Source organism: Aspergillus welwitschiae, assembly GCF_003344945.1.
Source record: "Aspergillus welwitschiae strain CBS 139.54b unplaced genomic scaffold BDQ94scaffold_29, whole genome shotgun sequence".
Classification (NCBI taxonomy): domain Eukaryota; kingdom Fungi; phylum Ascomycota; class Eurotiomycetes; order Eurotiales; family Aspergillaceae; genus Aspergillus; species Aspergillus welwitschiae.
In genome coordinates, this window is record NW_020798723.1 from 377,493 (window position 1) to 401,505 (window position 24,013).

At 51.0% G+C, this 24,013-nt stretch overlaps 7 protein-coding genes across 7 annotated transcripts; 6 read left to right on the plus strand and 1 right to left on the minus strand.

Moving 5' to 3' along the window:
* The first annotated feature begins 416 nt into the window (after positions 1-416).
* Positions 417-5,628, plus strand: BDQ94DRAFT_181214 (uncharacterized protein). The gene has a single exon (XM_026773840.1). It carries the CDS (start codon positions 422-424, stop codon positions 5,450-5,452), a length of 5,031 nt encoding a protein of 1,676 aa, XP_026623606.1. The 5' UTR covers positions 417-421; the 3' UTR covers positions 5,453-5,628.
* A 417-nt stretch (positions 5,629-6,045) lies between these two features.
* BDQ94DRAFT_181216 (amidohydrolase family protein) lies at positions 6,046-7,110 on the minus strand (the record flags this gene model as incomplete). Its single annotated transcript, XM_026773841.1, has 1 exon — positions 6,046-7,110. One exon carries the CDS (start codon positions 7,108-7,110, stop codon positions 6,046-6,048), a length of 1,065 nt encoding a protein of 354 aa, XP_026623607.1.
* Positions 7,111-9,143: 2,033 nt separating this feature from the next.
* On the plus strand, positions 9,144-11,330 carry BDQ94DRAFT_69503 (aminotransferase-like domain-containing protein). The gene is made up of 7 exons (XM_026776329.1): positions 9,144-9,416; positions 9,496-9,532; positions 9,583-9,614; positions 9,672-9,882; positions 9,939-10,015; positions 10,075-10,899; positions 10,962-11,330. Exons 1-7 carry the CDS (start codon positions 9,255-9,257, stop codon positions 11,214-11,216), a joined length of 1,599 nt encoding a protein of 532 aa, XP_026623608.1. The 5' UTR covers positions 9,144-9,254; the 3' UTR covers positions 11,217-11,330.
* A 1,162-nt stretch (positions 11,331-12,492) lies between these two features.
* Positions 12,493-16,745, plus strand: BDQ94DRAFT_172961 (putative serine/threonine protein kinase; the record flags this gene model as incomplete). The annotated part of the gene is made up of 6 exons (XM_026772060.1): positions 12,493-12,536; positions 12,995-13,065; positions 13,117-14,438; positions 14,517-14,631; positions 14,681-14,850; positions 14,898-16,745. The coding sequence occupies 6 exons, from the start codon at positions 12,493-12,495 to the stop codon at positions 16,743-16,745; spliced, it is 3,570 nt and encodes a 1,189-aa protein (XP_026623609.1).
* A 929-nt stretch (positions 16,746-17,674) lies between these two features.
* BDQ94DRAFT_172962 (uncharacterized protein) lies at positions 17,675-18,691 on the plus strand (the record flags this gene model as incomplete). The annotated part of the gene is made up of 1 exon (XM_026772061.1): positions 17,675-18,691. The coding sequence occupies one exon, from the start codon at positions 17,675-17,677 to the stop codon at positions 18,689-18,691; it is 1,017 nt and encodes a 338-aa protein (XP_026623610.1).
* Positions 18,692-19,800: 1,109 nt separating this feature from the next.
* On the plus strand, positions 19,801-22,464 carry BDQ94DRAFT_148781 (serine/threonine-protein kinase). Its single transcript, XM_026767247.1, has 6 exons — positions 19,801-20,018; positions 20,194-20,401; positions 20,789-20,840; positions 20,912-21,119; positions 21,172-21,328; positions 21,399-22,464. Exons 2-6 carry the CDS (start codon positions 20,395-20,397, stop codon positions 22,199-22,201), a joined length of 1,227 nt encoding a protein of 408 aa, XP_026623611.1. The 5' UTR covers positions 19,801-20,018; positions 20,194-20,394; the 3' UTR covers positions 22,202-22,464.
* A 220-nt stretch (positions 22,465-22,684) lies between these two features.
* On the plus strand, positions 22,685-24,002 carry BDQ94DRAFT_148784 (ubiquitin-conjugating enzyme E2). Its single transcript, XM_026767248.1, has 4 exons — positions 22,685-23,018; positions 23,090-23,101; positions 23,228-23,378; positions 23,475-24,002. Exons 1-4 carry the CDS (start codon positions 22,992-22,994, stop codon positions 23,756-23,758), a joined length of 474 nt encoding a protein of 157 aa, XP_026623612.1. The 5' UTR covers positions 22,685-22,991; the 3' UTR covers positions 23,759-24,002.
* Positions 24,003-24,013: the final 11 nt, after the last annotated feature.

The window sequence follows — 24,013 nt, forward strand, 5'->3', positions numbered from 1 at the left end:
TGGAGGAGGATAGCATCTGTCATCTCAGCTGAATGTTTACTCCACCATCTTGCATGGATGTTTGCAGCTGTGCGCTGGAGTGCATCATGACAACCAATCGGGGAGGCACACGGGCTACATCTCAGCCGTCCGTCTCCGACACCTTGGCAAAAGCAACCACGGGATAGAATGACTTGCTTCTTAGTGTGTAGGTAATAGGCCATGTTTCAATCCGAGTAATTACACCTACAGTATGCCCCTGCATCTCTCACTAATCATACGCATTGTCGGAAATGCTACTACCTTAGCTCGTCGGCCTCCATTCCGGCCCCCGCTGGTCGCCGATGCCGTACAAGCATACTGGTAGTAGTATCGGCGGTGATGGCGACTATATGAACCATTGACTGTCAAATAGACGAACTGGACCAGAAACTACCCCGATATGCCTTTAGAACTAGCACAATCGTGCGAAGACATGGCGGCAACGAACTCACTTCTCAACATCTTATGCTACCACAATTTTATATCCCAAGAAAAGGAACAAGAAAAATGCCAATTCTTGGTCGAACCGAACCAGCCTTTACATGGCGATACTCCTTTGCTTCTTCCCCAGAACAATACCGACACTTGTTGTTCCAATGCCAATAGCCGCCCCGACCTATGGCTCACAAATCCTGCCTCAACCATACCTACCACTTTTCAAAGCGTTGGCTTCTTGGTCCAAATAAGCCACGTTTGTATCGCAGCTAAGCTGCGCAAGTGCAATCACAAAACATGTCGTGATACACGACAGATGATGTGTCGGAGCGCGCCCTCTTGTGAATGGCGCCCTTTCCGAGACTGGGTCCTCACTGTCATGTCCTGCCGGGAAGGATTGGCGCAAGACTGCAACAGCAAGGGCAACTCGAAAGACGGACAGGTAGACTTCATGAGTATGGAGCGATCAGCGCGCGTACACACACATATTATTAGCGCAGTTCACGCTTGCTACACCATTCTTGATGCGTCCAGAGCCAATCATGGGAAGCGAATGATCCGGTCCACAGACGACGGGTTCATGGGACCTATCATTGACGTGCAGTCTGTCTGCAACCTGATCTATTGGATGCTAAACATTCTCGCTTGTTATTCTCTGGAACCAGCGGCCATGGGCCGTTGGGATGGCTACTATATTCCTCGGAGCGTCACTGTACCGGCTGTTCACGAAGCCGCGCGGCACATTGACAACCTGAGCCTGTGCAGCTGTCGCTTCTGGAACCTGGTGGATGTCGCGGAACGAAAGCAGAACGACCTACCAGACCTAATCCGTAGCCTTCAAGATACAGATCGACGAAAAGCCTTGAAGCATCAAGAACACGTCGGCTGTGCCCCAAACAGGTGTCAGACTGCGCACATGGATAGTACGCGCGTGCACCAGATGCATAAATGTAGCCTGTCTGAAAATGATTGCAAACAGGCAAAATATCCGGTGCAGGAACTGATAGCCAGAGTGGAGTTGGGAGAAGGAACGGCGTGGTCGCGGGACAAGAAGGAACTCAGCGCGGTGGATGCCTCGTACATCGCCATCTCCCATGTATGGTCAGACGGGACGGGTGTTGGGATGTCTGACCAAGGTCAGGTCAACAGTTGTTTGTTTGAGTATTTCGCGCGCATTGCAGAGAGGTTGAACTGCGAAGGGATCTGGTGGGACGCGCTGTCCTTGCCACTTGAACCGCGGACCCGCAGCAGAGCCATCAACCAGATGCACAAAAATTACGCGGACGCCGAGTACACTGTCATCCACGACAGCTATCTACTCAATATCAAAGCCGATGATACCGAAACAGCATGTCTAGCCATCGTGCTTTCGCCGTGGTTCACACGTGGATGGACAGCGCTGGAGCTGCGCATGGCGACTCGAGTCAAAGTTCTTTTCAAAAGCGAAAATGAGCAGACGCCCGCCATTATGGATCTTGATGAAATATTGGCCCCGCACCCCGACGTCGTTTCTCGTGCACACTGGCTAGCCTCCAGGGTCATCCGTCGGCTGCGCACTCAGGCAATTGAATTCGTTGATGACATATTGGCCGTGTTAGGCCCACGGCAGACATCACGCCTGCGGGATCGCACTATCATCGCAGGGCTACTGACGGGTATGCCCCAGTGCAATTATTCGCAGTCTGAAAGCGAGATTACCAAATCTATTCTGTTCTACCTGGGTTTTGTCCCTCATGAGAGTCTCCTCCATGGCCGGCCGACCATGTGCGAGAAAGGCCCATTTTCCTGGTCTCCTGCCACACTGGACGAGATGCCAATTACAGCACGAATAGACAATGATATCCCTGAGCTTCGTCGCAAGCGCATGTTGCAGATTCAGGATGACGGTGCAGTCGTCGGTCGCTGGCATTGTCAGACTCTGACGGAGCACCAGGTCCAGAACAATCGAATTGAGCCACATGGAGACCATGTTTCGGTAGCTGTGCCTTTTTATAGTGCCCTCCTGCATTGGAAAGATTGCCTTATTCTCCGAGAGAGGAAGGAGGACCGGGGCCCTGCAGTTCTTGTGATGACTGTCTCAACAGATAAAGAACACCGCGATCGCTTCTTGGACTGCCGCTATGTTGGAGCGGCACGCATTGTTGAGGATACCGATGAGTATGGAAATGATGGCGGCATCCAAGAGCACCAGAATCTGGTGTTCTCTTGTGATGCCACCGTGCGGATAGGTGCTGATAAGGACAAACATGTCTGCTGTGCCCGTGTTGCCATGGAGCCATGGATTGATAAGGCAACTCAAGTAAAATTGCGAGAGAAGAGCCCAGACAAGCAGGCCGCCAGCGAGGATCCTGGCCAAGAACAAGACGACGGTGACCCGCAGTTTACCCAACCCGGAAGAGGGTCTGACGCTTCACCGCAGCAGGAGAATGAGGAAGTAGTGCACGATAACCTACCGGACGATGAAGCACTGGAAGAGGAACTGGTCTTTAAAGCGCTCAAGACCCCTAAAGCGCCGCAGATACTGCAACTGTTTCTTACCCATGGTGTGGTCATTACCGAAGAAATGAAGGATAAATTGGATTTCAAGGAGCTTAGCCTTCTAGCTTCTGCTTATCTCTCCAATAATCGGCCAGACGAAGCTAAGCAGACGTGCAAGCTGGCGTATGACAAGTTGCCCTCGGGTGGTGCTGCCCAGAATAATGATACTGCTGCCGTCGAAGCTATGTGCGAGTTGGGGAGGACCTGTTGGAAGACGGGGCTACTGAAAGAAGGACAATGTGCCTACTCAGGGTGCACATCATCTCCAACTGGAGCAGGCTATGATATGGGAAAGCGACGTCTCCGGTTGCAGGCCCTTGGCGAGCTCAGCCTCCTGCATTCTCAAAGAGGAGCGATGGTTGAGGCAACTTCTTGCTATCTGGAGGCGCTGAAAGTAATCGATCCATCTCTAGATGTTCCGGCCAATGTTTATGTGTTCTCGCACGATGCACTCACCCGTTTAGGTGCTCTATGTTCTCACAAAGACGCCGAGGACCGACGGCTAAAGACTCTATACAGCAGGACTTTGAGGGACTTGGAAAGAGAGTTGGGCAATGGGCATGCTGCAACTCTCATAACGGCACAGAACCTCGCTGCAACACTCTTTGCTCAAGGAGAGATTGCAGAAGCGGAGGAGGTCTTAAAAGAAGTTATCCTTGGTTTGGAGAAGATTCTTGCTGGCCGCCAACACCTATTGTTTTTGCGGGCGAAATTTGATTTAGCGCGAATTCATATCCTCCAAGGGAAACGAAAAACACCCCAAGATCTAGAAAGATTTGCGCAAGAATGTGCAGGCCATCTCCCTTCGGGTCATTGGCTAGTCCGTCAAGCCCGCCTTGCTAGCGGTCGCTTGTATGAGAGACAGGGAGAGCTAGGGAAGGCAATCGATTCGTTGGAACAACTGGTTGAATCGCCACCCCCAACCAATGTTGAAACATCCAGTATCTACCTGCATGCATGCACAGAACGTGATCTGGGGATATTCTATCTGATGACAGGTAATACGGAATCAGCAGAGAGGCAGCTCAAAAAGGCGCGGATGCAACTGGAAGGTACCAGACTCGAGGACCATCTAGACGTCCATGTTACAGACTTATATCTGGCAATCGTGCAAAATGATCAGCTTAGCTCGCAAGATGACAGTCAAGAGCTTCGCGATACCGCTAGCAGATTATTCCGTAAGCCTATTTCAGGCATCGAAAGAATTTGTGGTCCCACGTGCCCCGAGACTCGGGAAATCGTCAGCCAAATAGCGCGCTTGTGTGAGGAAAGAGTGCGCAAAGAGTACAACGGAGGGGCCGGTATGCCAGTTATGCAGGCTATATATCAACTCAGTGAGCTTCTTCGCCGATACGGAGATGATGCAGCTTCTCAGGGCCGGGTGAAACGTACAATTCCCTACCATGATGAATTCTTTAGGCCAGAGAAATCATCGGAAGGACCCGACTTCTATAGAGTAGAAGAAGTGCAGCTATCTCGGGAGGCTGATGAAGTCATCATCGAAAATGCAGCAGTATCACTACACCAGTATGGTACGAAGGAGTCCAATTCGAACGAGACTAGTTTGAGTGAGACTATTTCAATTGGAGATGGCACCAGCGACATCGACTTTGAGTCCGATTCCGACAACACACTCAGAAACCAATCGATCTACGACCTCGCCGGCACCGTGCGCAAACTCGGTAATGGAAAGCAGACACAGGGCCTGCAAGAGGGTGACCGTGTTCTCGCGTTGGCTGTCTACCCATTTACTGAAAAGGACCGACACAAGGGATTCCGAAATTACACAGTCGTGCCCGCCAGCCTGGTAGCGGTTATCCCGCCGAGCCTCTCATTCCATGATGCTGCCGCCCTCCCACTAGGGATAACAACCGCAGCAAAAGCCTTGTTTCGAGGTCTAAACGTCCCAATAGCCTGCCTAACCGCAGGCAGCAACAGCAGACGTAAGAAAGGAACCGGAACAGTCCTAGTATGGGGCGGCACCACCAGCCCCGGATGCAACGCCATCCAGCTAGCAGCTGCAGCAGGCTGTACCGTCGTAGCGACAGCACCAGGCAAGGAATTCGACTACGTACGAGGTCTCGGGGCCAATCAAGTAATTGACAAGTACAGCACAAGAGCCAAGGAGGAACTCTTAGAGATACTAAAGAAACCAGAACAGACAAACCTCCTGGGTGCAATCGATACCGAAGAAACGGATATTAGCACCGCAATCTGCAAAGCTGTCGTTGGAAACCGTCCAGTAGCACCCGCATCTGCTTCCCACGTGCCGGATGCAAATGTGGTCAAGGACCCCGAGATATGTCACAAGATCTTCAAGGAGTTTCTTCCTAAAGCGCTGAGTGAGAAGAGTTATGTTGTCGCTCCAAGCCCTGTGTATCCTCCGAAGATTTCACATCTGCTTGCGACTGTTGAGGACGCGCAGAAAAAGGTTGTTACTCCTGTGCATTGTCCGTGATCTAGAGATGGTGAGAAAAGGGAACCTTGTTCAGGTTCATTGGTTGTGGTCTCAGCCTCCCTAAGTGTCTGTCATAGTGTAGCTACGGTGTAGAGGAGATATGGAAGGCTGAGGTAGTTGCTACTAAATAAGACAGGCATCAACAGAACAATACAATTGCCAATTACCTTACGGAAAGTGGACCTTCTCAGCATCATTTGGTGATGACATGGTATTCTCTCTCCTCTACTGGCTCGCTTCCTATAGTGCAGCATCCCAGTCTTCCCTCCAACAGTACAACATTTATACATGTCAGTCAAAAGTGTGTTTAGGTGGACTCTTACCCCGAGTATAAAACTCTCCAGCTGAAATGAGTACCCAGAAGCAGTTACATAGGCAGCTCTTACGGTGTCGATGTTCGCCCAATACAAAAGCAAAAGCAAGTAGATTCGCCTCATTAAACATATCATACCAAATTGTGTAACAATTTCAGTTAGCAAGAACGCATGCATTACGATACCATTTTTGTGTTTCCAACCGGTTTCAGTTCACGGTAAAATCCCCTGTAAGAACATGAACGCCTTTCAATACTGATTGTCTCCCAGTCGCATTACCTAAACAGCATCGCAATCCTTGAACTTGGTGAGCTTGAACAACCTTCTTGCGTTGTCCCTGCCAACACGAAGATATCCGTCGCGGCCACCCAGCGCCTCCTTGATCTTCTCCGCGTCATCATCGTACCACTGGCAACCATGCTCCATTCGCTCATAGGGGAAGTCAACGCTGAACATCATTCGCTCATCGCCCAGCCACTCGTACAGGTAGCGCAGGTTCTGGGTGCTGAAATGTCCACTGGTGGTGATGTAGATGTTGCGCTTGAAGTAGTAGAGTGGCTCTTTCTGGCAAACAGTATCTCCATTCTTCTCTGCCAGCGGCCGTGTCACGCCCTTGACCCAGTGATCCATCCGCCAGAAGTCGAATGGAATGCGCTCCCCCATGTGTCCAACAATGACCTTCAGGTTGGGAAACCTATCGAACACGCCATTGACAATGATTCCCATCAGGTGCAGTGCAACTCCATTGCAGTAGCTCTGGGGTGGTCCGACGAGATACTTGCGGTCCTTGTAGGATTGTTTGTAAATTAGGGTATCCCGCAAGGGTGCGGCGGGATGAAGATAGACCGGGACGTCCAACTCCACAGCCACTCTCCAGAACTCGTCGTAGTCGGGCTGATCGTAGAACAGCGGCTGGTCATCGTCTCCCTCCCCAGTATGCTGAATATCATTCAGCAAGGCTCCGTGGAAGCCCAGCTCCTTCACGCAGCGGCGAAGCTCATGTCCCGCCTGTCTGGGATCATGCATTGACAGGGCTGCAAATGCTCCCAGTCTATCACGGTGGCCCTTGATCTGGTCATGAATGTAATTGTTTACATCGCGAGCACGTTTCTCAGCCTTGTCCTTGTCAGTGATGCCCTGGACACCCGGGACAGTCAGGGAGAGGATGCTATAGCCAATGCCGTTCTGGTCGGACAGTTGCAAGCGTTCGTCTGTGATGGACACAATCTGGCGCTTGTAGCGTTCAACATCTTTGGGGGCGATATAGAGGGCTGCCTGGGCATCAATCTCCTCATCCATGCCCTTGACCTCAAAGGCTTCTTCGAGAGCGATCTTTCCACGCATGTTGAATTATTAGGATTGGTAACTTGTTCAAGCTTTCTAGTGAGATGCGAAGAAAAGGTATGTGTTAAAGTAAGAAAAGTTTGAGATATTTAAGTATAGAGTAGATGATGCTCGTTGATTGGGACGATCCTCTGTTCAACTGGCTGAGTGTTTGAGGGGATTATATAGCCGCGACACGACTTAACACATGGTAATTACCCCATGATGTTTGGTGACCAAAGGATCCCCGCAGACATTCCCCTCCGTAGCATTGGGGTCGAGATGGTCTGTTTTCAGCTCGAGCTGCGGTGGTGGAGAGGGGTATCAGAGGAGTATTGATTCCAGATGCCAATTTGACTTTCGGGTAACTGTTCCAAAGCCTCAACGCCTATAACATTGGATGCTGTTTGAAGTTGGTCTCAGTTGAAAGTTATGTACAGCAAATGTCATGAGGGGGCTTCCTGTCATAGTTATTTCATCCGACTTTCATCGCGAGTGAGACGCTGATCTAGACTTGGATGTCGCAGCTGTGGCCTCACTCGGGTGGACTCGGCTGATTGGAAGGGGCTTGTGATGGCTTCAGGAAGGGAAGTCGGCAGGGGACCTTGGATGATCTCAGCGTGACGGATAATAATACACCTTTCTCTGTGTTTGAATTGGCCAAGGGATAGTAACTCACGTTGTCTCCAACGGGGAACCATAAACGAGACTTGAGTATCTTCAGTCGTCAAAACTAGAAGGGCAATAGCCCGGAAGACGTCAGATTGAAGAGCTAAACCGCTCTTTCCAGGTAGAGCTGTAGTGACTATTGTAATATGCTCTGTTGTCTGATCTGAAGATTCTCATTGAGGAAGCTATGAGAGTTACATTGAGCCAGCTTGAGCCAGCTCCAGGACTCGTCCCCTATAAGATTTTACATATCGAGAGGAGTATGAGAATTATGATGACAGTGCTCGCCTCGACCCAACTGGGAAGCTTATTAAATTGGTAGAGGAAGACAGAGCCACGTTATTGTGTGATTCGAGAGCATCTGTAGCCCAAGAGATTTAGTGGAGAGAAAGAGCTATACTAGGTCGTGTGCCGGGTACATTTGAGGGACTCCTGTTCAAGCTCAAGTGAAATTCATCATAGACGGAACATCGGCAGGATCATAGTGCGACCCTGTATTTCTTCATTGGTGGTGAGCACAGACTCATGCTTTTCTCCTGCCAAAACCATTTGAAAGAGGGGTAAACCCAGTAAATGCAGTCTTACCACGTGAATATCCCCCTTTGAACCCTACCAGACATGGTTGTCATACCCAATGATGATTGGCTTCATCTCGTTATTTCAGAGGTGAACACAGGTCAGTCAATGACTCGTCGGCAAGCAGTAGTAGAAGCCGTGATAGTTCGTTTCCATTGCCTATTTGGGGATGACTCTGAGATCTTATCGGGTTGATAAGCAAGTCCGATGCCGGCGATAGCCTTATCTAGGCGCGGGGTCGTCACCCGAGCGGTAATTTGATTTCTATGCATTCTTGCTCGTCTTGCTGCTGCAATTGCTGGTCCTTGCTTCACTTCGAGCTTTCCCCTCATTTTCACCAGGCCACATCGTACCGCAACAACGGTGAACCAATGCACCACGAGGCTAGCTGGTACTCACCCATGGCTCTTTGGTTGAGATGCAGTTAGATTGAAGTGCCTTTAGTACTGCTGCTGGTCCAACCATACGGAGAATGTATCGGGAATACCAATTACGTTATCGCCGCCCGCCGCGCCCTGTGAACGACAGCGTCACATCGCATCAACTCGCGGCATCTCACAGTGGAATTAGATAACGAAAACGCGGTGAAGCTCCTCCACGGCATCTGATTGCTTCTGCCTTCCTTTCCATCAGCAATGGCGCGCGCCCTTTGCGTGCCTCGTGGAAGAATCCTGTCCCCATCGACCCAATGATGCATTACCGGCGGAACCGGTCCGCCCACTTTAAGCGGAGAAAAAAGCGGACGCCCCTGCGTGACTCGATTCCCCTTTCACTTTCGCCATCAGTTCGCCTGCATTGTGAATTTCTCCCTCAGTCCTCTACCTTGCTACACTGACTTTTGTGTGGACTGTGTGTAATACACTCACTTGCCTTCCATATTCATCAAGTTCGCTACGTTCAATCGTACCCCTGTCTCAAGAATGAGCCCTCCCGTCGCCGTGGACAATGACTCAAACAACGTGGGCTCGGTTGCCGCATCCGGCCCATTGACGGTCGATGCCATCCCTGCCCTGAGAGCTAAGAGCGCAAAGATTCCCACCGGTGTTGCTCCTGCTGTGAACAGTGACATGTTCAAGAGCCCGGTATGTTCAAATTCTCGCCTCTACAAACGGACGATGTTCTGTGGCGAAAGATCAACTGACCTTCTATTCTTTCGTCTAGCACTGCTACACCAAGCCTCAATCGAAACGCTGGGATCGTAAGTTGTTCGATTGTCTCCCTCTCTGCCAATCACTAATTCCCCGCAAGATATTTTCTCCATCGAATCCAAGTCCCGGAAGGTTCGTCCGCTTATACACTTCGGTTACGGTATACATGGATACTGAAGCTTTTGTTAGAGTTCAACTTTGAAGGGTGCTGCGCGGTACCTGAAGAACCCCGGATTGATCTCTTTGGGTGGCGGCCTCCCCTCTCCGGAATACTTCCCCATTGAACAGCTCTCCGTCAAGGTCCCCAACGCCCCTGATTTCACCCCGGAGGCTATCCAGAATTCCGGTTCTCTTCTGACCGCGAGTAAGGGTGACGTGCGCAACGGAAAGAGTCTTTACGGTTAGTTGCTTCCAGATTCGGGCTTCAAGTTGCATACTAAGTGAACACATGGTCAGACTTGGAGGTTGCCCTTAACTATGGCCAGGCTTCGGGAACTCCCCAGTTGCTTAGGTTCGTGACGGAACACACTGAAGTACGTGGAGGCAATACAACCAAGATTCTTCAGCTATGACATGGACTGATCGCTGCTAGCTCATTCACAACCCTCCTTATGCCGATTGGCAGTGCTGCTTGACCGCAGGTAGCACGTATGCGTGGGACACAATCCTCCGCATGCTTTGCAACCGCGGTGACTACATCTTGATGGAAGAGTACACTTTTGCGAGTGCCCAGGAGACTGCACTTCCGCTCGGGCTGAAGGTGGCGCCGATCAGAATGGACGGCGAGGGTCTTTTGCCTGAGTCCCTTGATGAGGTTCTGAGCAACTGGGACGAAGCCGCCCGGGGTGGCCCCAAGCCTTACGTGCTGTACACCATTCCCACTGGTCAGAACCCAACGGGTGCCACTCAGTCCGCAGAGAGGCGTAAGGCCGTGTACAAGGTCGCCCAGAAGCACGACGTGTACATCGTGGAGGACGAGCCGTACTACTTCTTGCAGATGCAGCCCTACGCTGGTGCTGACAGCGAGCCCGTCCCGCCACCAGCGACCCACGATGACTTCCTCAAATCCCTTGTGCCATCCTACCTGAGCCTCGACGTCGATGGACGTGTCCTTCGCGTCGAATCATTCTCCAAGGTCCTTTCTCCTGGATCCCGCGCTGGCTGGATCGTCGCTGCGGATCAGGTTGTGGAACGATTCATCCGGAACTGCGAGACCTCGGCTCAGAACCCTAGCGGTATCTCCCAGCTGATCTTCTACAAGCTTCTCGATGAGCACTGGGGTCACTCTGGATACATTGACTGGCTAATCAACCTGCGCATGCAGTACACTGGTCGCCGTGATACGATGATGCATGCTTGTGAACAGTACCTGCCTCGGGAGATTGCTCAGTGGATTCCCCCTGCAGCAGGCATGTTTGTAAGTTTACACTATGGCTACTATATGTCCCGTGTCAGATGATAAAGCTAACACACTGGTAGCACTGGATCGAGGTTGATTGGAAGAAGCACCCCGGCTTGGCTTCCGGCAAGACTCGTGAAGCCATCGAAGAGGAAGTGTTCCTCGCTGCCATCGATAACGGCGTCCTTGTCTCTCGTGGCAGCTGGTTCAAGGCGTCTGGAGTCAACGAGGAGAAGATGTTCTTCCGCGCTACGTTTGCTGCCGCCAGTTCGGAGGGCATCACCGAAGCCATTCGGCGGTTTGGTGATTCTTTGAGAACCCAGTTCGGTTTGTAGAGAGCGGTTGACTTCTACAAAAAGTTGTAAATACGAAAGAAGTAGATAACTCATCTTAATCCTAGCGTGAAATTATATATAGAGAAAACAAATTGAATGTTTGTTCTGTTACAGTATAGGACCTTCATCATACATGAAGTAAAGAAAGAATATTCCCATCAGCAGTAGTATTTGCAAATCCCCATATTCCATTTTTCCCTTTCGTTGCGCAGCTATTATCTATCACATTTGTAGAAACCCAACAACATCGGAACCGCGTGAAAACAATATTCCGCCGCTGCTCCACCCACCAGGGTGACACTATCCCGAGCGAACGCTCTGGAACTTTAATCGAACGTTTGCCCCAAGACCCTCCATCGACTGCCTTAGATTGTCGATAACTATCTAACGAGAGAAGGGAGATGATGTATCTTGTTTTTTATTATTGATATTATTTCATCCAGCTCTTGATACCCTTAGACTTCTTCTCTTTCCGTTTTCCGTTGCCCTGATTCCGTTACCCCTGCATTGCGAACGACAGGCTCCTTGTTCGTTGTCTTGTGGTAGACCAGCTGGCTTGGTTGTGGGATTACTGGGTGCTTGTTGTAGGTGAGTGGTATTTCGGCTTTTCATAGATAGCAATAGAGGAATATGTTTTGTGTCTTGGTGGTCGAATTGCCTGCTGGGCAGATGTTCGGGTTTCTTGCGCTTCTTGCTCAAATGTCACGTGATGGGTATGAGGCGGTTAGGACTGAAGATGCCTGACTAGTCAAGCTGGATGTCTGGACTCAGTGGCTGTTTTGCTCATGCATGTGAAGCCATTTGTGATCACTGTGTCTTTTCTGCTTGACTTCAATAGTGTGCTCTGTTTTGTAGATGCTAGCTGGTGCAGTGCTAACCTGCATGCAGATTATTTCACTTAGAAGAGTTCATTTGTTCCAGCATTAAGCATCTGGCTTCTCTGTTGATGCCACAGAACTGTGCAAGTGAACTCAAGGCCGTGCATATAGAGAGACTTTCAAGTACCGCAGACTGTCACTTCTTGGTTGTACAGAAAGGTGAATGTGGATTGTCAGAATCATAGCTCGTGGCCTGCGCACTTCACCACATATCAGATATCTCGAATTCACTAAAGCTCAACTGCCTAGCACCTTGCAGAACTGGTTTCTGCCTGGCGCTAAACTAGCGTCTTCTTCTTCTTTACATCTCTCACCGCCTTATATTCACGGCATCCTGGGCTTCAGTGCAACACAGCATTCGAGGTGAGTTTGTGCCTATCCTGGGTGGGCTTTCCGCAATGCCTGAGATCACAGGTCCACAGGAACAGCATGATGTGTTTCAGTATGTAGCTAACACTTTGTAGTTCACTGGCTGGTCCCATCGGTTCCTAAAAACCAGCCAACAGTGAGAAGCGGCCTCCTACCCCGTGAATGAGACACGGGACGCTCGGCTAGGGCCTCGGATCTTTCCTTTCAGCATCCGATCCGTTCTATATTGGGAGACTCCCATTTTAGCTTCGATGTAAGTCAGTGAATTTGGCGGTCACTTCCCGTGTGTATTATGATTTCTTCGTCTTCTGCCGCTTGCTTCTTCTGCTTTTGTTCTGCGTCGTGTCATGCTTGTTGATGAACCGTGTCCGTGCCGACTTTCTCGTTCTTCGTTATTTCTCTCTCAAAATTCGCATCGTTTTCTGCGTGATCCCTGATAATGGCAGGTTCAAGCTCTTTTGAGCCCTGCGAACGCGTCGACGGGTCTGACATATCCGAATTGTTTGGTTATACATGCTGATCTAGTTGCAGTCCCCAAGCCTGGCAGGGATATCGCCAGGAGGGCGATCAAGGCCGCGTAGCGGGCCAAGAAGGGCATAATAGTGAGTTTCTATCGAATTCAGGCTTGAATTCAAGTACTAATCACTGTATAGGCCCAAAAGATAGTCTGTTCGAGGACGGGAACAACCGTCGGCAGCAGGGCCTCCTGCATAAGAAAAGCGCGAGTGACGAGCCGGGCTACCGATCTCACCAGCGCTCAGGAAGCAGCAGGCGAGAACGACTGCCATTTTTCGGCAGGAAGGCCGACAGATGCAACGAACAGAAGAAGAGTTTTCCGGGGAAATCGCCCACCTCGAAATCACCGGGCGAACTATCTCCAGTTGAAGCACGTGCCACCAAGGCGAACGACTCTCTGCGGAGAAGGCGACTCTTCCGTTCGGACACATACCCTTTTGGTCGCAACGCGCAGAGACACTCCCCGCGTACCGGAGGCTCTGATTCCAAGATCGGCTCGGCTCTTCAGAACCTCTTCTGGCCAGGACGGTCCAAAGAAGAAGGGGAAAGACCACCAGCAAGATTGACTCTTGCTGACCCGTTTTTGATCAGTGTGCCTCCTCTTACTATTGCTCCCTTGTCCACACACTTTCCCAACCTCCAGGAACATCGTCGGGCTCAAGTCTTACCGTTTGCTCAAGGTGTTTGTGGAGCCCCCACAGGCTGCTGGGATCCTTTTTCCCCCCTCTCGCCGCCGTTGATCCACACTCCACCTTCATTTCTTCCTGTGAATTTCAACTCCCCTGGAACCCCTTTCGATCCCATCACACCTGTTTCTCCTACTGAGTGTTTCCCAGCAATTGATTGTGAGTCTCCAGGTTACCAACCCACCCTCCCCTTTGTACCCTTGGATCCTGGCAAGTGTCTGAGTCCCGAGACCTTCAACCGGCCCCGTCAGCCTTCTCTCTGTCAACAACCAGTTGATTCCCCCCTTGGCTTACAAGATCATCCGCTACCCTCACAGCATCCCGAATCCGCCATGGATCCCTCACGTGGATCGCGCTTTCTGGACCCGGCGGTGGCTGCCCTCTCCAAGCACAAGGCGGAAGCCATAAAGCTTGCTCGTGAACAGGGTGTTGCTGTCCGGGAGATGTGCCGCAGAGCCAAAACAAATACACCTCCTTATGAATTCGAAGAGTTGATCGGTAAGGGCTCGTACGGACGCGTGTACAAAGGCCACCAGCTCCCCTCCAGTAAGGTCGTTGCCATCAAGGTGATGGATATTGACTCTGTGGACTATCAAACTGTTCGTGACTTCAGAGATGAGTCAATCAAGGACTTTATCCACGAGATTACAGTGATGAAGCAGGTCAAGGATGCGGGTGCGAAGAATATCAACGAAATAATCGAGGCAATCTCTATCCACTCACAACTGTGGCTGGTCTGTGAATACTGCCCTGGTGGTAGTGTTAGAACCTTGGTACGTGCCCCCCCTATTGCCATCCTCGCCCTTTGCATGTAAGTTTTCTATCAGTGTGCTAATGCCGTTCTACCGCAGATGCGAGCGACCGGCGACCGGCTTGAGGAGAAGTTTATCATTCCTATCGCTCGAGAGCTTGCTGCTGGGTTGCGCGCCATCCATGATGCGGGCGTCATCCACAGAGATATCAAAGGTATACGGTTGCCTTTCTATATACTGGGCCTGCGGCTGACCGTCTAAAGCTGCCAATATCTTGATCCACGAGGAGGGAAGACTACAAATCTGTGACTTTGGTGTCGCCGGAGTGCTTCAATCTCAGATGGACAAACGGTCCACTTGGATTGGAACACCACACTGGATGCCACCCGAGATGTTTGCGACTCGCGGTGAAGCTCACAAGTACGGTAGTGAGGTGAGCTCTACGCCTCTAAGGAAACTTCCCCATACTGACTGCTATAGATTGATGTTTGGGCCTATGGCTGTACCTTGTTTGAATTTGCCACGGGCAATCCCCCGAACTCGAACCTTCGCGAACGTATACAAATCGGCAGACAGATCACTCGCAACACTCCGAAGTTGGACACTGACAAATATAGCGACGGCCTTAAGAGCATCGTTTCATTTGCCCTAGAATCCAACCCGGTCACCCGGCCTGGGATGGCAGATATATTGACACATCCCTACGTTGCTGATACTGAGGATGCATATCCTACCGCGTCCCTCAGCGAGCTCGTCCGCATCTACTATCAATGGTCACAGCGTGGTGGTCAGCGTATATCTCTCTTTCACCCCGGAGGTGCTGCTGCTGCAGAACTCCCAGGCGCTGAAGCCGAATACGAAGAGGACTGGAAGTTCAGTACGACGGATGGTTTTGAGCGTCGCTTCTCAGTTATTGATCTTGACCAGCTGGCCGCCTCTTTGGCGGAGATGGAAGATCAGATCAGCCCAACCACTGTGCCTAGCTCGGATCATGAATCTTCTGAAGACGGATCGGAGAAGGTCATGACGCCGGAGGAAAAAGCAAACTTTGACGAGCGTGTGCGTCGGGGAGCTGCGGCGATGGAGGGTCTCTTCGACGAAGACAAGCCAAGCTACACGTATGAGACCAAGAATGATTTCGTCCCAATCGAGCCAAAAGCCCCTGCGTCGGATCTTCCGCTTCGCACCGATACCGATCGATCGTCAGTCACCTCAACTTTTATTGATATTGACATCGGCTCCTTTGATTCCTCACACTATGCTGCCGGAGCAACCTCAGCCCAGCCATTCCAACTTGCCGATGCGGATACTATTCGAGCGAACCGGACGAGTGGACGTCAACATCGGAACTCTGTTGAAGGCCGTTCGCGTTCATCCAGCAGCGGTGTTAGCAGCAACCGGGGCTCCGGAGACATGACATTTCAGCCCCAAACTGGGCCTCGTCCTCCTACAATGGACTGGAAGTTTCCTGTGTTCATGCAACCTCCGACGGAGGAGGCTGAGCCAGCCAGCCCACCAGAACCAGAGACAAAGCCGGCTGAGCCTGACACATCTGATAAACGAGCGACTATGGAATGGACCTTTCCCGTTATGACCGCTCCAGCAGATGATGGGGGCGCAAGCAGCGACAGCTTTGTGGATACCAGTCAGTACGATACTCTGAAGGCACCAATTGTAGAGAGCCAGCCTTCAACCACAGTCCGGCGCTCGAGTATCGGGGAGCCCGGGGACTCCCGGCCATCTACGTCTAGATCGGGCGAGTCCAATGGATCCGAGACTGACTATGACCCCTTCCGCTTTGATCGACCTTCCACACCACCCACCCAGGCGCCCGCGGACCCAAAAAGTCCTGAGTATCCCCAGTTGCTGAATACGTTGGAGTACCCTAACTACGACCAGTCCGGCATGATGGATGGCCCTGGTCCAGATGAAGAAGAGGAGACAGATGACGTGTGGCAGAAGCCTTCTGAGGATACGGACGACCCTTCTTTGTCTGAACCGTTCCCGACAGCGATCCCCACCAAAAGCATCGACCTCAGCCTTCCCTTCGTCCCGTCAGCCAATTCCTCCGTATCGGACTCCTTGCCTACGGCTCGAACCAATTTTCCTTCGCTCACCACTAATGACGGGGAGCCGATTCTGTTCCCCGAGCTCCCTCTGCCTCAGCTTGAGCTCTTCATGGCTGGTGCGAACGACCATGCGATAGCTGGGGAGTTGGATCGACTGTTGGAAAGCTTCATTGACTCGTTGAATTTCACCGGACAGGCTTTGTCCAGAATCAATATTGGTCCGGAGGTGAAAGAGGAGGTCAAACCAGAGGCTGAGTAGGTGGTTAGTCTGTGGTTGGTTTCAAGAAGGACATACCGCACTGGTGGCGTCTTATGGTTTTGACTGGTAAAAGCACTTGTCGTTGAGGGCTATTTGTGCATATTTCGGTGTTTCGTGCTGAATGATAGAGATTTGGGCAGGCTGATGTAAATTGAAATTCTGCAGTCATAATGAAACCATATTATGTGATGTATGCTGTCAATTTGAGATAGCCTGTCGTAATGAGTATTCACTACTCACTGCCGAGTGCCTGACCCGACTCTCGTATAGAAACCCACTACAACAATATGGAACCAACAAACATTGCAATCGCGATCAATGTCTAGAGAAATACTGTATAGTCCCGACCCTCGTGGCTCGACACGAAACGAAACCCCGTCACGTCTGGACGTGACGCGCGTCATGAGGTGGATGCATCTCATCGCCATTTCTATATCCGTTCTCTAACTTCAAGGCAACCAAACTTCCACATTCTCCTCCTATATATTCAAGACTCAGTATCCCCATGACCCAATTGACAATCAACAATCTTTGACCGTACATTTACACAGACATACATATATCAATAAATATGTCCACCCCATCATCTCCACCCTCAACTCCATCTTCATCTCCAACCTCCCTCCCGACAACTACAACAAGGACCAAAACAACAGGAACCGCAAACTGGCCCCTCACCTTCCGCACCATCAAGAACCTCTATACCTCCAACCACTACCGCCAATGTATCGCCCACGCAGCAGAATGTTTGTCTCTAACGGAGCAGCCGGTACAGTTATCACTATTCTATCCTATCTCTCTCCTTCTTTCCTAATGACCACTATATACGATATACTTATTATCTACGGGTATATACGCTAACAAGTTTATTCAAATGATCAACTGTGTTGTGTGGGGTATAGATATACAAAACCTATCTCACATTCTACATGGCCATTTCCTACGAAGGAATGGGTCTCGCGGCCCATCAGTTCTCCGGTCAGAAGCTGCCGCTTTTGCAGACGGCTGTAGAGTGGTTTGGGGTCTGTGGGGAGGTGTTGGGTGAGGTCCAGGATGACTGGGATGGGGGAGGAGGGATGCTGGTGTGTGAGGATGCGGATGATCCGTTTGTTGAGTATCCTCATCATTATCATGATCGTGATGAGGATGGTGGTGGTGGTGGAGAGTGGGGTGAGGACGAGGAGAGTATGTTGTTTTCGGGTGAAAGTGATAGCAGCTTCGACTATACCAACACCACTGTTTCGGCGTATAGTGAGGTATCGCTTTTCGACAGGGCTGAAGAGGATAATGGGTATGGGGATGAGCGTGGTCTTGTTCCCTCGCCGTTGAAGGTGCGGAAGGTATCCGGAGAGTCGGTTGGGAGTGGTGCTTTGGGAATCTCTGAGGTTGAGGATTATGCCATGGGTGCAGCTAAGGCAGGAGTTGGAGTGTCGGTGCCGGCTTTGCCGTTACCGTTGCCGTTGAGGATTGCAGCTCCCGCTACTCCTACGCCAGAATATACAGGTCACAAAGAGGAACTCGGTATACGAACAATGCAGCCGGTCAAAAGACCAGAATACGAAAACAAGTTGCAAATCAATACAACAATCGATTTCCTCCGTCACCAGGTCACATCAAGTATCACCACGCTGCATAAAATGATCACAGACGTGGCTGAGATGCAGTATGCACGGCGCATGTCCAAGGGGATGCGGCGGTCTGGGTCCTTCTGGAGTTTTAGTCCGGTCAAGGAAAAGCAGGTTTCTGGTGGTGATGATGATGGTGATGAAAAGGAAAAGTCTTCGTTTGGGGTAAAGGAGAGTAAAGAGCAACGAATTGCGAGATTGCGAAGGGATGGATGGCAGACGGTGGGAATACGGGGGCAGAAAAGTGGATGGAAAGGAGAGGGGTATTATCGGGAGTATTGTGAGCGAGTGTTGGATGAGTTGTATTTGGGAAGATCTTGAGGTTGATGCATGATGGCCATGATGGTTGAGGGGTACTTGGTGTGATGGTTTCTGATAGGATGTCTGTTAGCGTCGTTATACTGTGCTCTTTATGGTAATACTACAGGTGCCCAATGAATTGGTTGAGCCTCTTTCAAGATGAAGCCGCAGTCAGACAGCCTAATCAAGTAATCTATCTGGATACCCACGAGGCTAGCAAACCTGCATTCAGCCCGAGTGGAGAAGGACAGGAATCATCCGAAGAGAGCAGGCCGTCAGTCAGCCTGTCAGGGCAGACGGCGATCCAATAAACCGGCGTCAATCCGGCTAAGCATCCCAGATGAGATTTTAGGCTGCATCTCCGCGCCATCCCTCTATGGGGGCCAAAATTAATTGAGAGAAAACTTGGCGGGCATAGCCCCTTTTATACTAGGGTCCAATATGTCTCAGTTTCCAAGACTCGAAGCGGAAAATGAATGAGAATACGGTGATGAATTTGATCTTCATTATGTTTCTTCCTGTCATGGTGAGACTTTTTTTTTGTCTTCTGCTGTGGCTGGTGCCCAAGCCAAAGCCCAGAATTAATTAGCTTCAGGGACTGACTGTCGGCAATGTTTCAGCCTGGAGGAGAAGGCGTCAGCATTGGCCCGCTGGCCGATTTCAGATTTGGGGGCCCGTTTCACCCTAAGCCGCTTTTTTCTAGATTCCCTCCATTTTCAGGGCGAAAACTCTACCTGAACATAATCATCACGACTTGCATGGAAGTGAGGTTATTACTTTGGAAAGAAATAAACAGTAAACAGTTTAAGGCTATGAAGTGAACAATCTGTCAATACCAGACGGGTATCTAGACTCGAAGTTACCCTGCATTATGTAGTAATTGAACACAAGACGAATTGTGGACTAACTGCATCCATGGATCAGCCTACTAAAATGCGCTGCCTGGAGGAGCATCAGCCTTGCGTGGCCGCTCCATCATCTCCTCCACCATCCAATCCCTATAGATAGGATTTCCGCGAGATTGAGCCCCGCTGAGGGAAAACCCCCCCGTGGCTGTGCTGGGCAGCCATGAATCAATGGGTTACTGGGTTAAACTCTATCGCCGGGCCAGAACTCGACCTTTTTCTCGCTCTCGTTCCCCCTCCTTTCCAGATTTAATCGCTCGGTTCGCTATTCCTTATTTCCTTTCTTCTCTTCTGGTCAGTTTCAGCTGTCTATCAACTGGTTTAGCCTCCTTCCTTTTCCCTTCCCGACCGACACAACACCGCATTGCATTTGCCTTGCCTGTCTGTGTCTTGCACATGCAGCCATCAGCACAGCGATAAGCAGCGCCCCCCGATCAGGTACCGTGTGTTTACCCAGTTAGTTAGTCTCTTTTTTTGAACCCCCTATCGATGGATGGATGGATGGATTTACCCACCATCAATCAGCTTTCCCCCCCTCCTCCCTCCACACGGACACTGTCGTTGCTCGTGTACGGAACTTAATCCCACCAAATACTTACTTCTTCTTCCTCCCCCCAGATTTCTGTTTGTGACCTTCATCCTCCATCCCTCCAACGCGACTTTCGCGATCTTGTTTCTTGAATCGCCCCGCTACCAACCTCCCTCACGTGCGGGGTTCCCATTCAGCTTCGCGCTCGCTGGCCTCGAGCCCACCGCACACTACTCACGGATAAACTCCCCCCTTAGGGCCTTCACTAAGGCCCTTCTACTCCAGTCACCATGAGTTGTAGGTCTTTATCTTTCTTCGCTTCCCTTCTCTTTTCTCTTCGTCTCGCCGATCAGCCATTCGTTCATCCCCACGATGGCATACACTTTCGTTAGCCCAGCTTGCCATTGACAGCCATTGATTGGTTTCTGTCCTACTGCGCCCGCACGGCAGCCTCATGTCCTTCATGAATCATGTCTTTGTCTCTTATTTCCACCATCACCTGGGGCCATTGCGTCCATGCAGGTGGCATTCTCATCCTGTTCTGGCTCTTCGGTTCGATCGTCCCATCTCTGCTGGCCCTGCTTTCACTCGTCCCCCCCCCTCTCTTGTGGTTTTATCGAGCGGCTATACTAGTTCTCTTTATACCTGCAACGTCCAAGCGCTGACCAATGGGTGATTTCACAGTCCATAATATGCTCAACAAGCTGTCGGGACAGCCCGAAAGCTACGAGAAAAAGTACGATAGGACCCTTCTCGCTTCCCCTTACCTCTGCATACATATAATAACCGCTGTGCAACCCGTTCCAGGTCCCACTACAAGTTCGGACGCACACTCGGCGCTGGTACGTACGGTATCGTTCGTGAAGCCGACAGCAGCAAGGGAAAGGTCGCCATCAAGATCATCCTGAAGAAGAATGTCCGGGGCAACGAACGCATGGTCTATGATGAACTAGAGATGCTTCAGGCTCTCGACCATCCCAACATTGTTCATTTCGTCGATTGGTTCGAATCGAAGGTAGGTTGCATCTAAGCTACTCTAGACGCTCCCTGGTCTAATGTGGTGGCAGGATAAATTCTACATTGTTACACAGCTGGCCACTGGTGGTGAGCTGTTCGACCGCATTTGCGAGTATGGCAAGTTCACCGAAAAGGATGCCTCTCAGACTATTCGCCAGGTGCTGGGCGCCGTCCATTACCTGCACGAACGGAATATCGTTCATCGAGGTATGTCCAAATTATCGTCACTTGTTCGCCTTCAAGGACTTGAAGTAATTTTGGCATCCGCTTGACCTAGACCTGAAACCCGAAAACCTTCTCTACCTCGGTCCCGACCCCCATTCCCCTCTGGTCCTCGCAGATTTCGGTATTGCCAAGATGTTGGATAGCCCCAGCGAGGTTCTGACCAGCATGGCGGGCTCTTTCGGCTACGCCGCCCCCGAGGTTATGCTTAAGCAAGGTCACGGCAAGGCCGTCGACATGTGGTCCCTCGGTGTTATCACCTACACCCTGCTTTGCGGATACTCTCCCTTCCGTTCCGAGAACCTGTCCGATCTGATTGAAGAGTGCCGAAGCGGAAAGATCATCTTCCACGAGCGCTACTGGCGCGATGTTTCGCAGGACGCCAAGGACTTCATCCTCACGCTGTTGCAGCCGGATCCTGCCAAGCGTGTCACCTCCGAAGAAGCCTTGAAGCACACCTGGTTGACCGGTGAGTCGGCCAGCGACCGCGACTTGCTGCCCGAGATCCGTGCCTACATTGCTCGCTCTCGTCTGCGCAGAGGTATCGAGATCATCAAGCTGGCGAACCGCATTGAGGCGCTCAAGATGCAGGAGGATGATGAGGACATCCCTAGCCCGGTGGAAATGGCAGAGAAGGCTTCGGGCACGACGCCCTTCCCTCAACTCTCGCCCAATGGCAAATCGGATTCCGCGCCAGCTGAGGGCGAGGCTACTGGCACAAAGAAGCGCAGTCTGAGCAAGATTGCCCGCGGTGCCATCTTCCGTGAAGTTGTGCTCGCCAAGGTCCGTGAGGTGAAGGAGACCGAGGAGCGCGAGAAGGTCGAGCGTGAAGCCCGTGAGCGGACCGCCCATGCATGAGGCTTGATCGGATGGCGTTGATAGAGACTTGCTTTCTGCTGCTGCACCGGTTCCATTCTTGTTGGGTCACGGACCATCACTGAACTGTTTTCTGTGAATAACTTTCGATGATTCCCCGTCCATATACTGATCTGGCGTGTTCTTTTTGTCTGTTCCTTGGTTTGCTAAATGAGATGGGACTTTAATGGAGGCTTTGACTTAACGGAGATAATATTTCCTTTCTGTGGTCTGAATTCATATTCGGCCTAGGCATCATCTTCCACTATGCTCCCCATGTAGATGACCTGCGTCGTTGTAAATTGCCTTGCAAGCTGTAGATCCAGTCTGATCATGACCAAATCAGATGCTGGAATATCACGTGGGGACTCCCCCCAGCGTGATCGGCCCGGACCAATCAGGTGATGGGGTGCGGCCCCGTCAGCCACCGCCAGCAGATGATCGCCCGGAGATACCCTCGCGGCCCTCTTTTAAGTAACTACTTGTCCCCTCTTCTTCACCTTCCCCTCTTCGGTCTCTCTGCATTCGGATCTCTCTCGGGCATTCACCTTTACTAGATCTCTTTGCACTGTTACTCTCCAATCCTTCACTGAGCTCGCCCCGTTCAAGAACTCATCCGTCGTCTTGTCGATCGCCCCGCCCTAAGTTGTAGACGTCATACATCTGTGCGCCTCTACGATCTGACAATTCCTCTCCCGACGAGGCTGGCCGACTATCACCCACCAGATCTTCCCTGGACAATCTCCGATCAACGAAGCTGTCACTTTCGCCTCGAAGAGGCGCTCTGCCCACCATGTTCGCCGGCAAGCGCCTGAGCAAGGTAAGCCATCATGCCACTCACCACCCCGCTCACAATCTCGACCAATGCAACTAACCCAGATTTACATACAGGAGCTCTTAAAGGTACCCATTCCTTCCTGTTACCTGCAAAATTCACCCTACCAGATCGATCACAACCACGATCTACACTCCAATGCGCCACGCCTACACAGACCCCTAACACACAACTAACACAATCCCCCTCCACAGATGAAAGACCACCTTCCGCCCGGGATCACAATCGTCAAGTCCGAAAACCTCGAGGAATGGCAAATGGACATTAAAGTCCTCGATTCCAACCCGCTTTACCAGAATGAGACCTACCGGCTCAAATTCACCTTTAGCAACAAATACCCTATCGGTAATTTACCCCTCACAACCACCAGCCACATTCATTTTAACTTGTTGTACAAAGAAGAAAATGAACTAACAAGATTCATCTTATTCGTTCCAATAGAACCTCCCGAAGTCCAATTCATCGAATGCCCACCCACCTCCGACCACCCCCGTCCGATCCCCATCCACCCGCACATCTACAGCAACGGCATAATATGTCTCGATCTCCTCAGCTCGGCAGGCTGGTCGCCCGTGCAGACGGTCGAGAGCGTCTGCATGAGTATTCAGAGCATGTTGACGGCCAATTCGCGCAATGAGCGGCCTCCCGGTGATAGTGAATTTGTGTCGTATAATCGGAGGAGACCGAGGGATATCAATTTCCATTACGACGATGATAATGTATAGTTTTACTCGTGGAGGGGGGTGCTTCTAATATTTATTTGAAATTGGTCGTGGTGATGGTTGCATTAATATTGGCGCGTGATCCTTTTTCTTATTTTCTTTCTCATCTTACATATTACTCAAAGTTCTTCTTTTGTCTCACTTTCTACTTGCTTGCTTGCTTGCTTGATTCTTATCAAGGTTACGGAGTTCACTGGAATCCGGACGGAGCGTTGGTATTATGCATTTCATGCGTTTACGCATGGGTTTTTTTTTTTT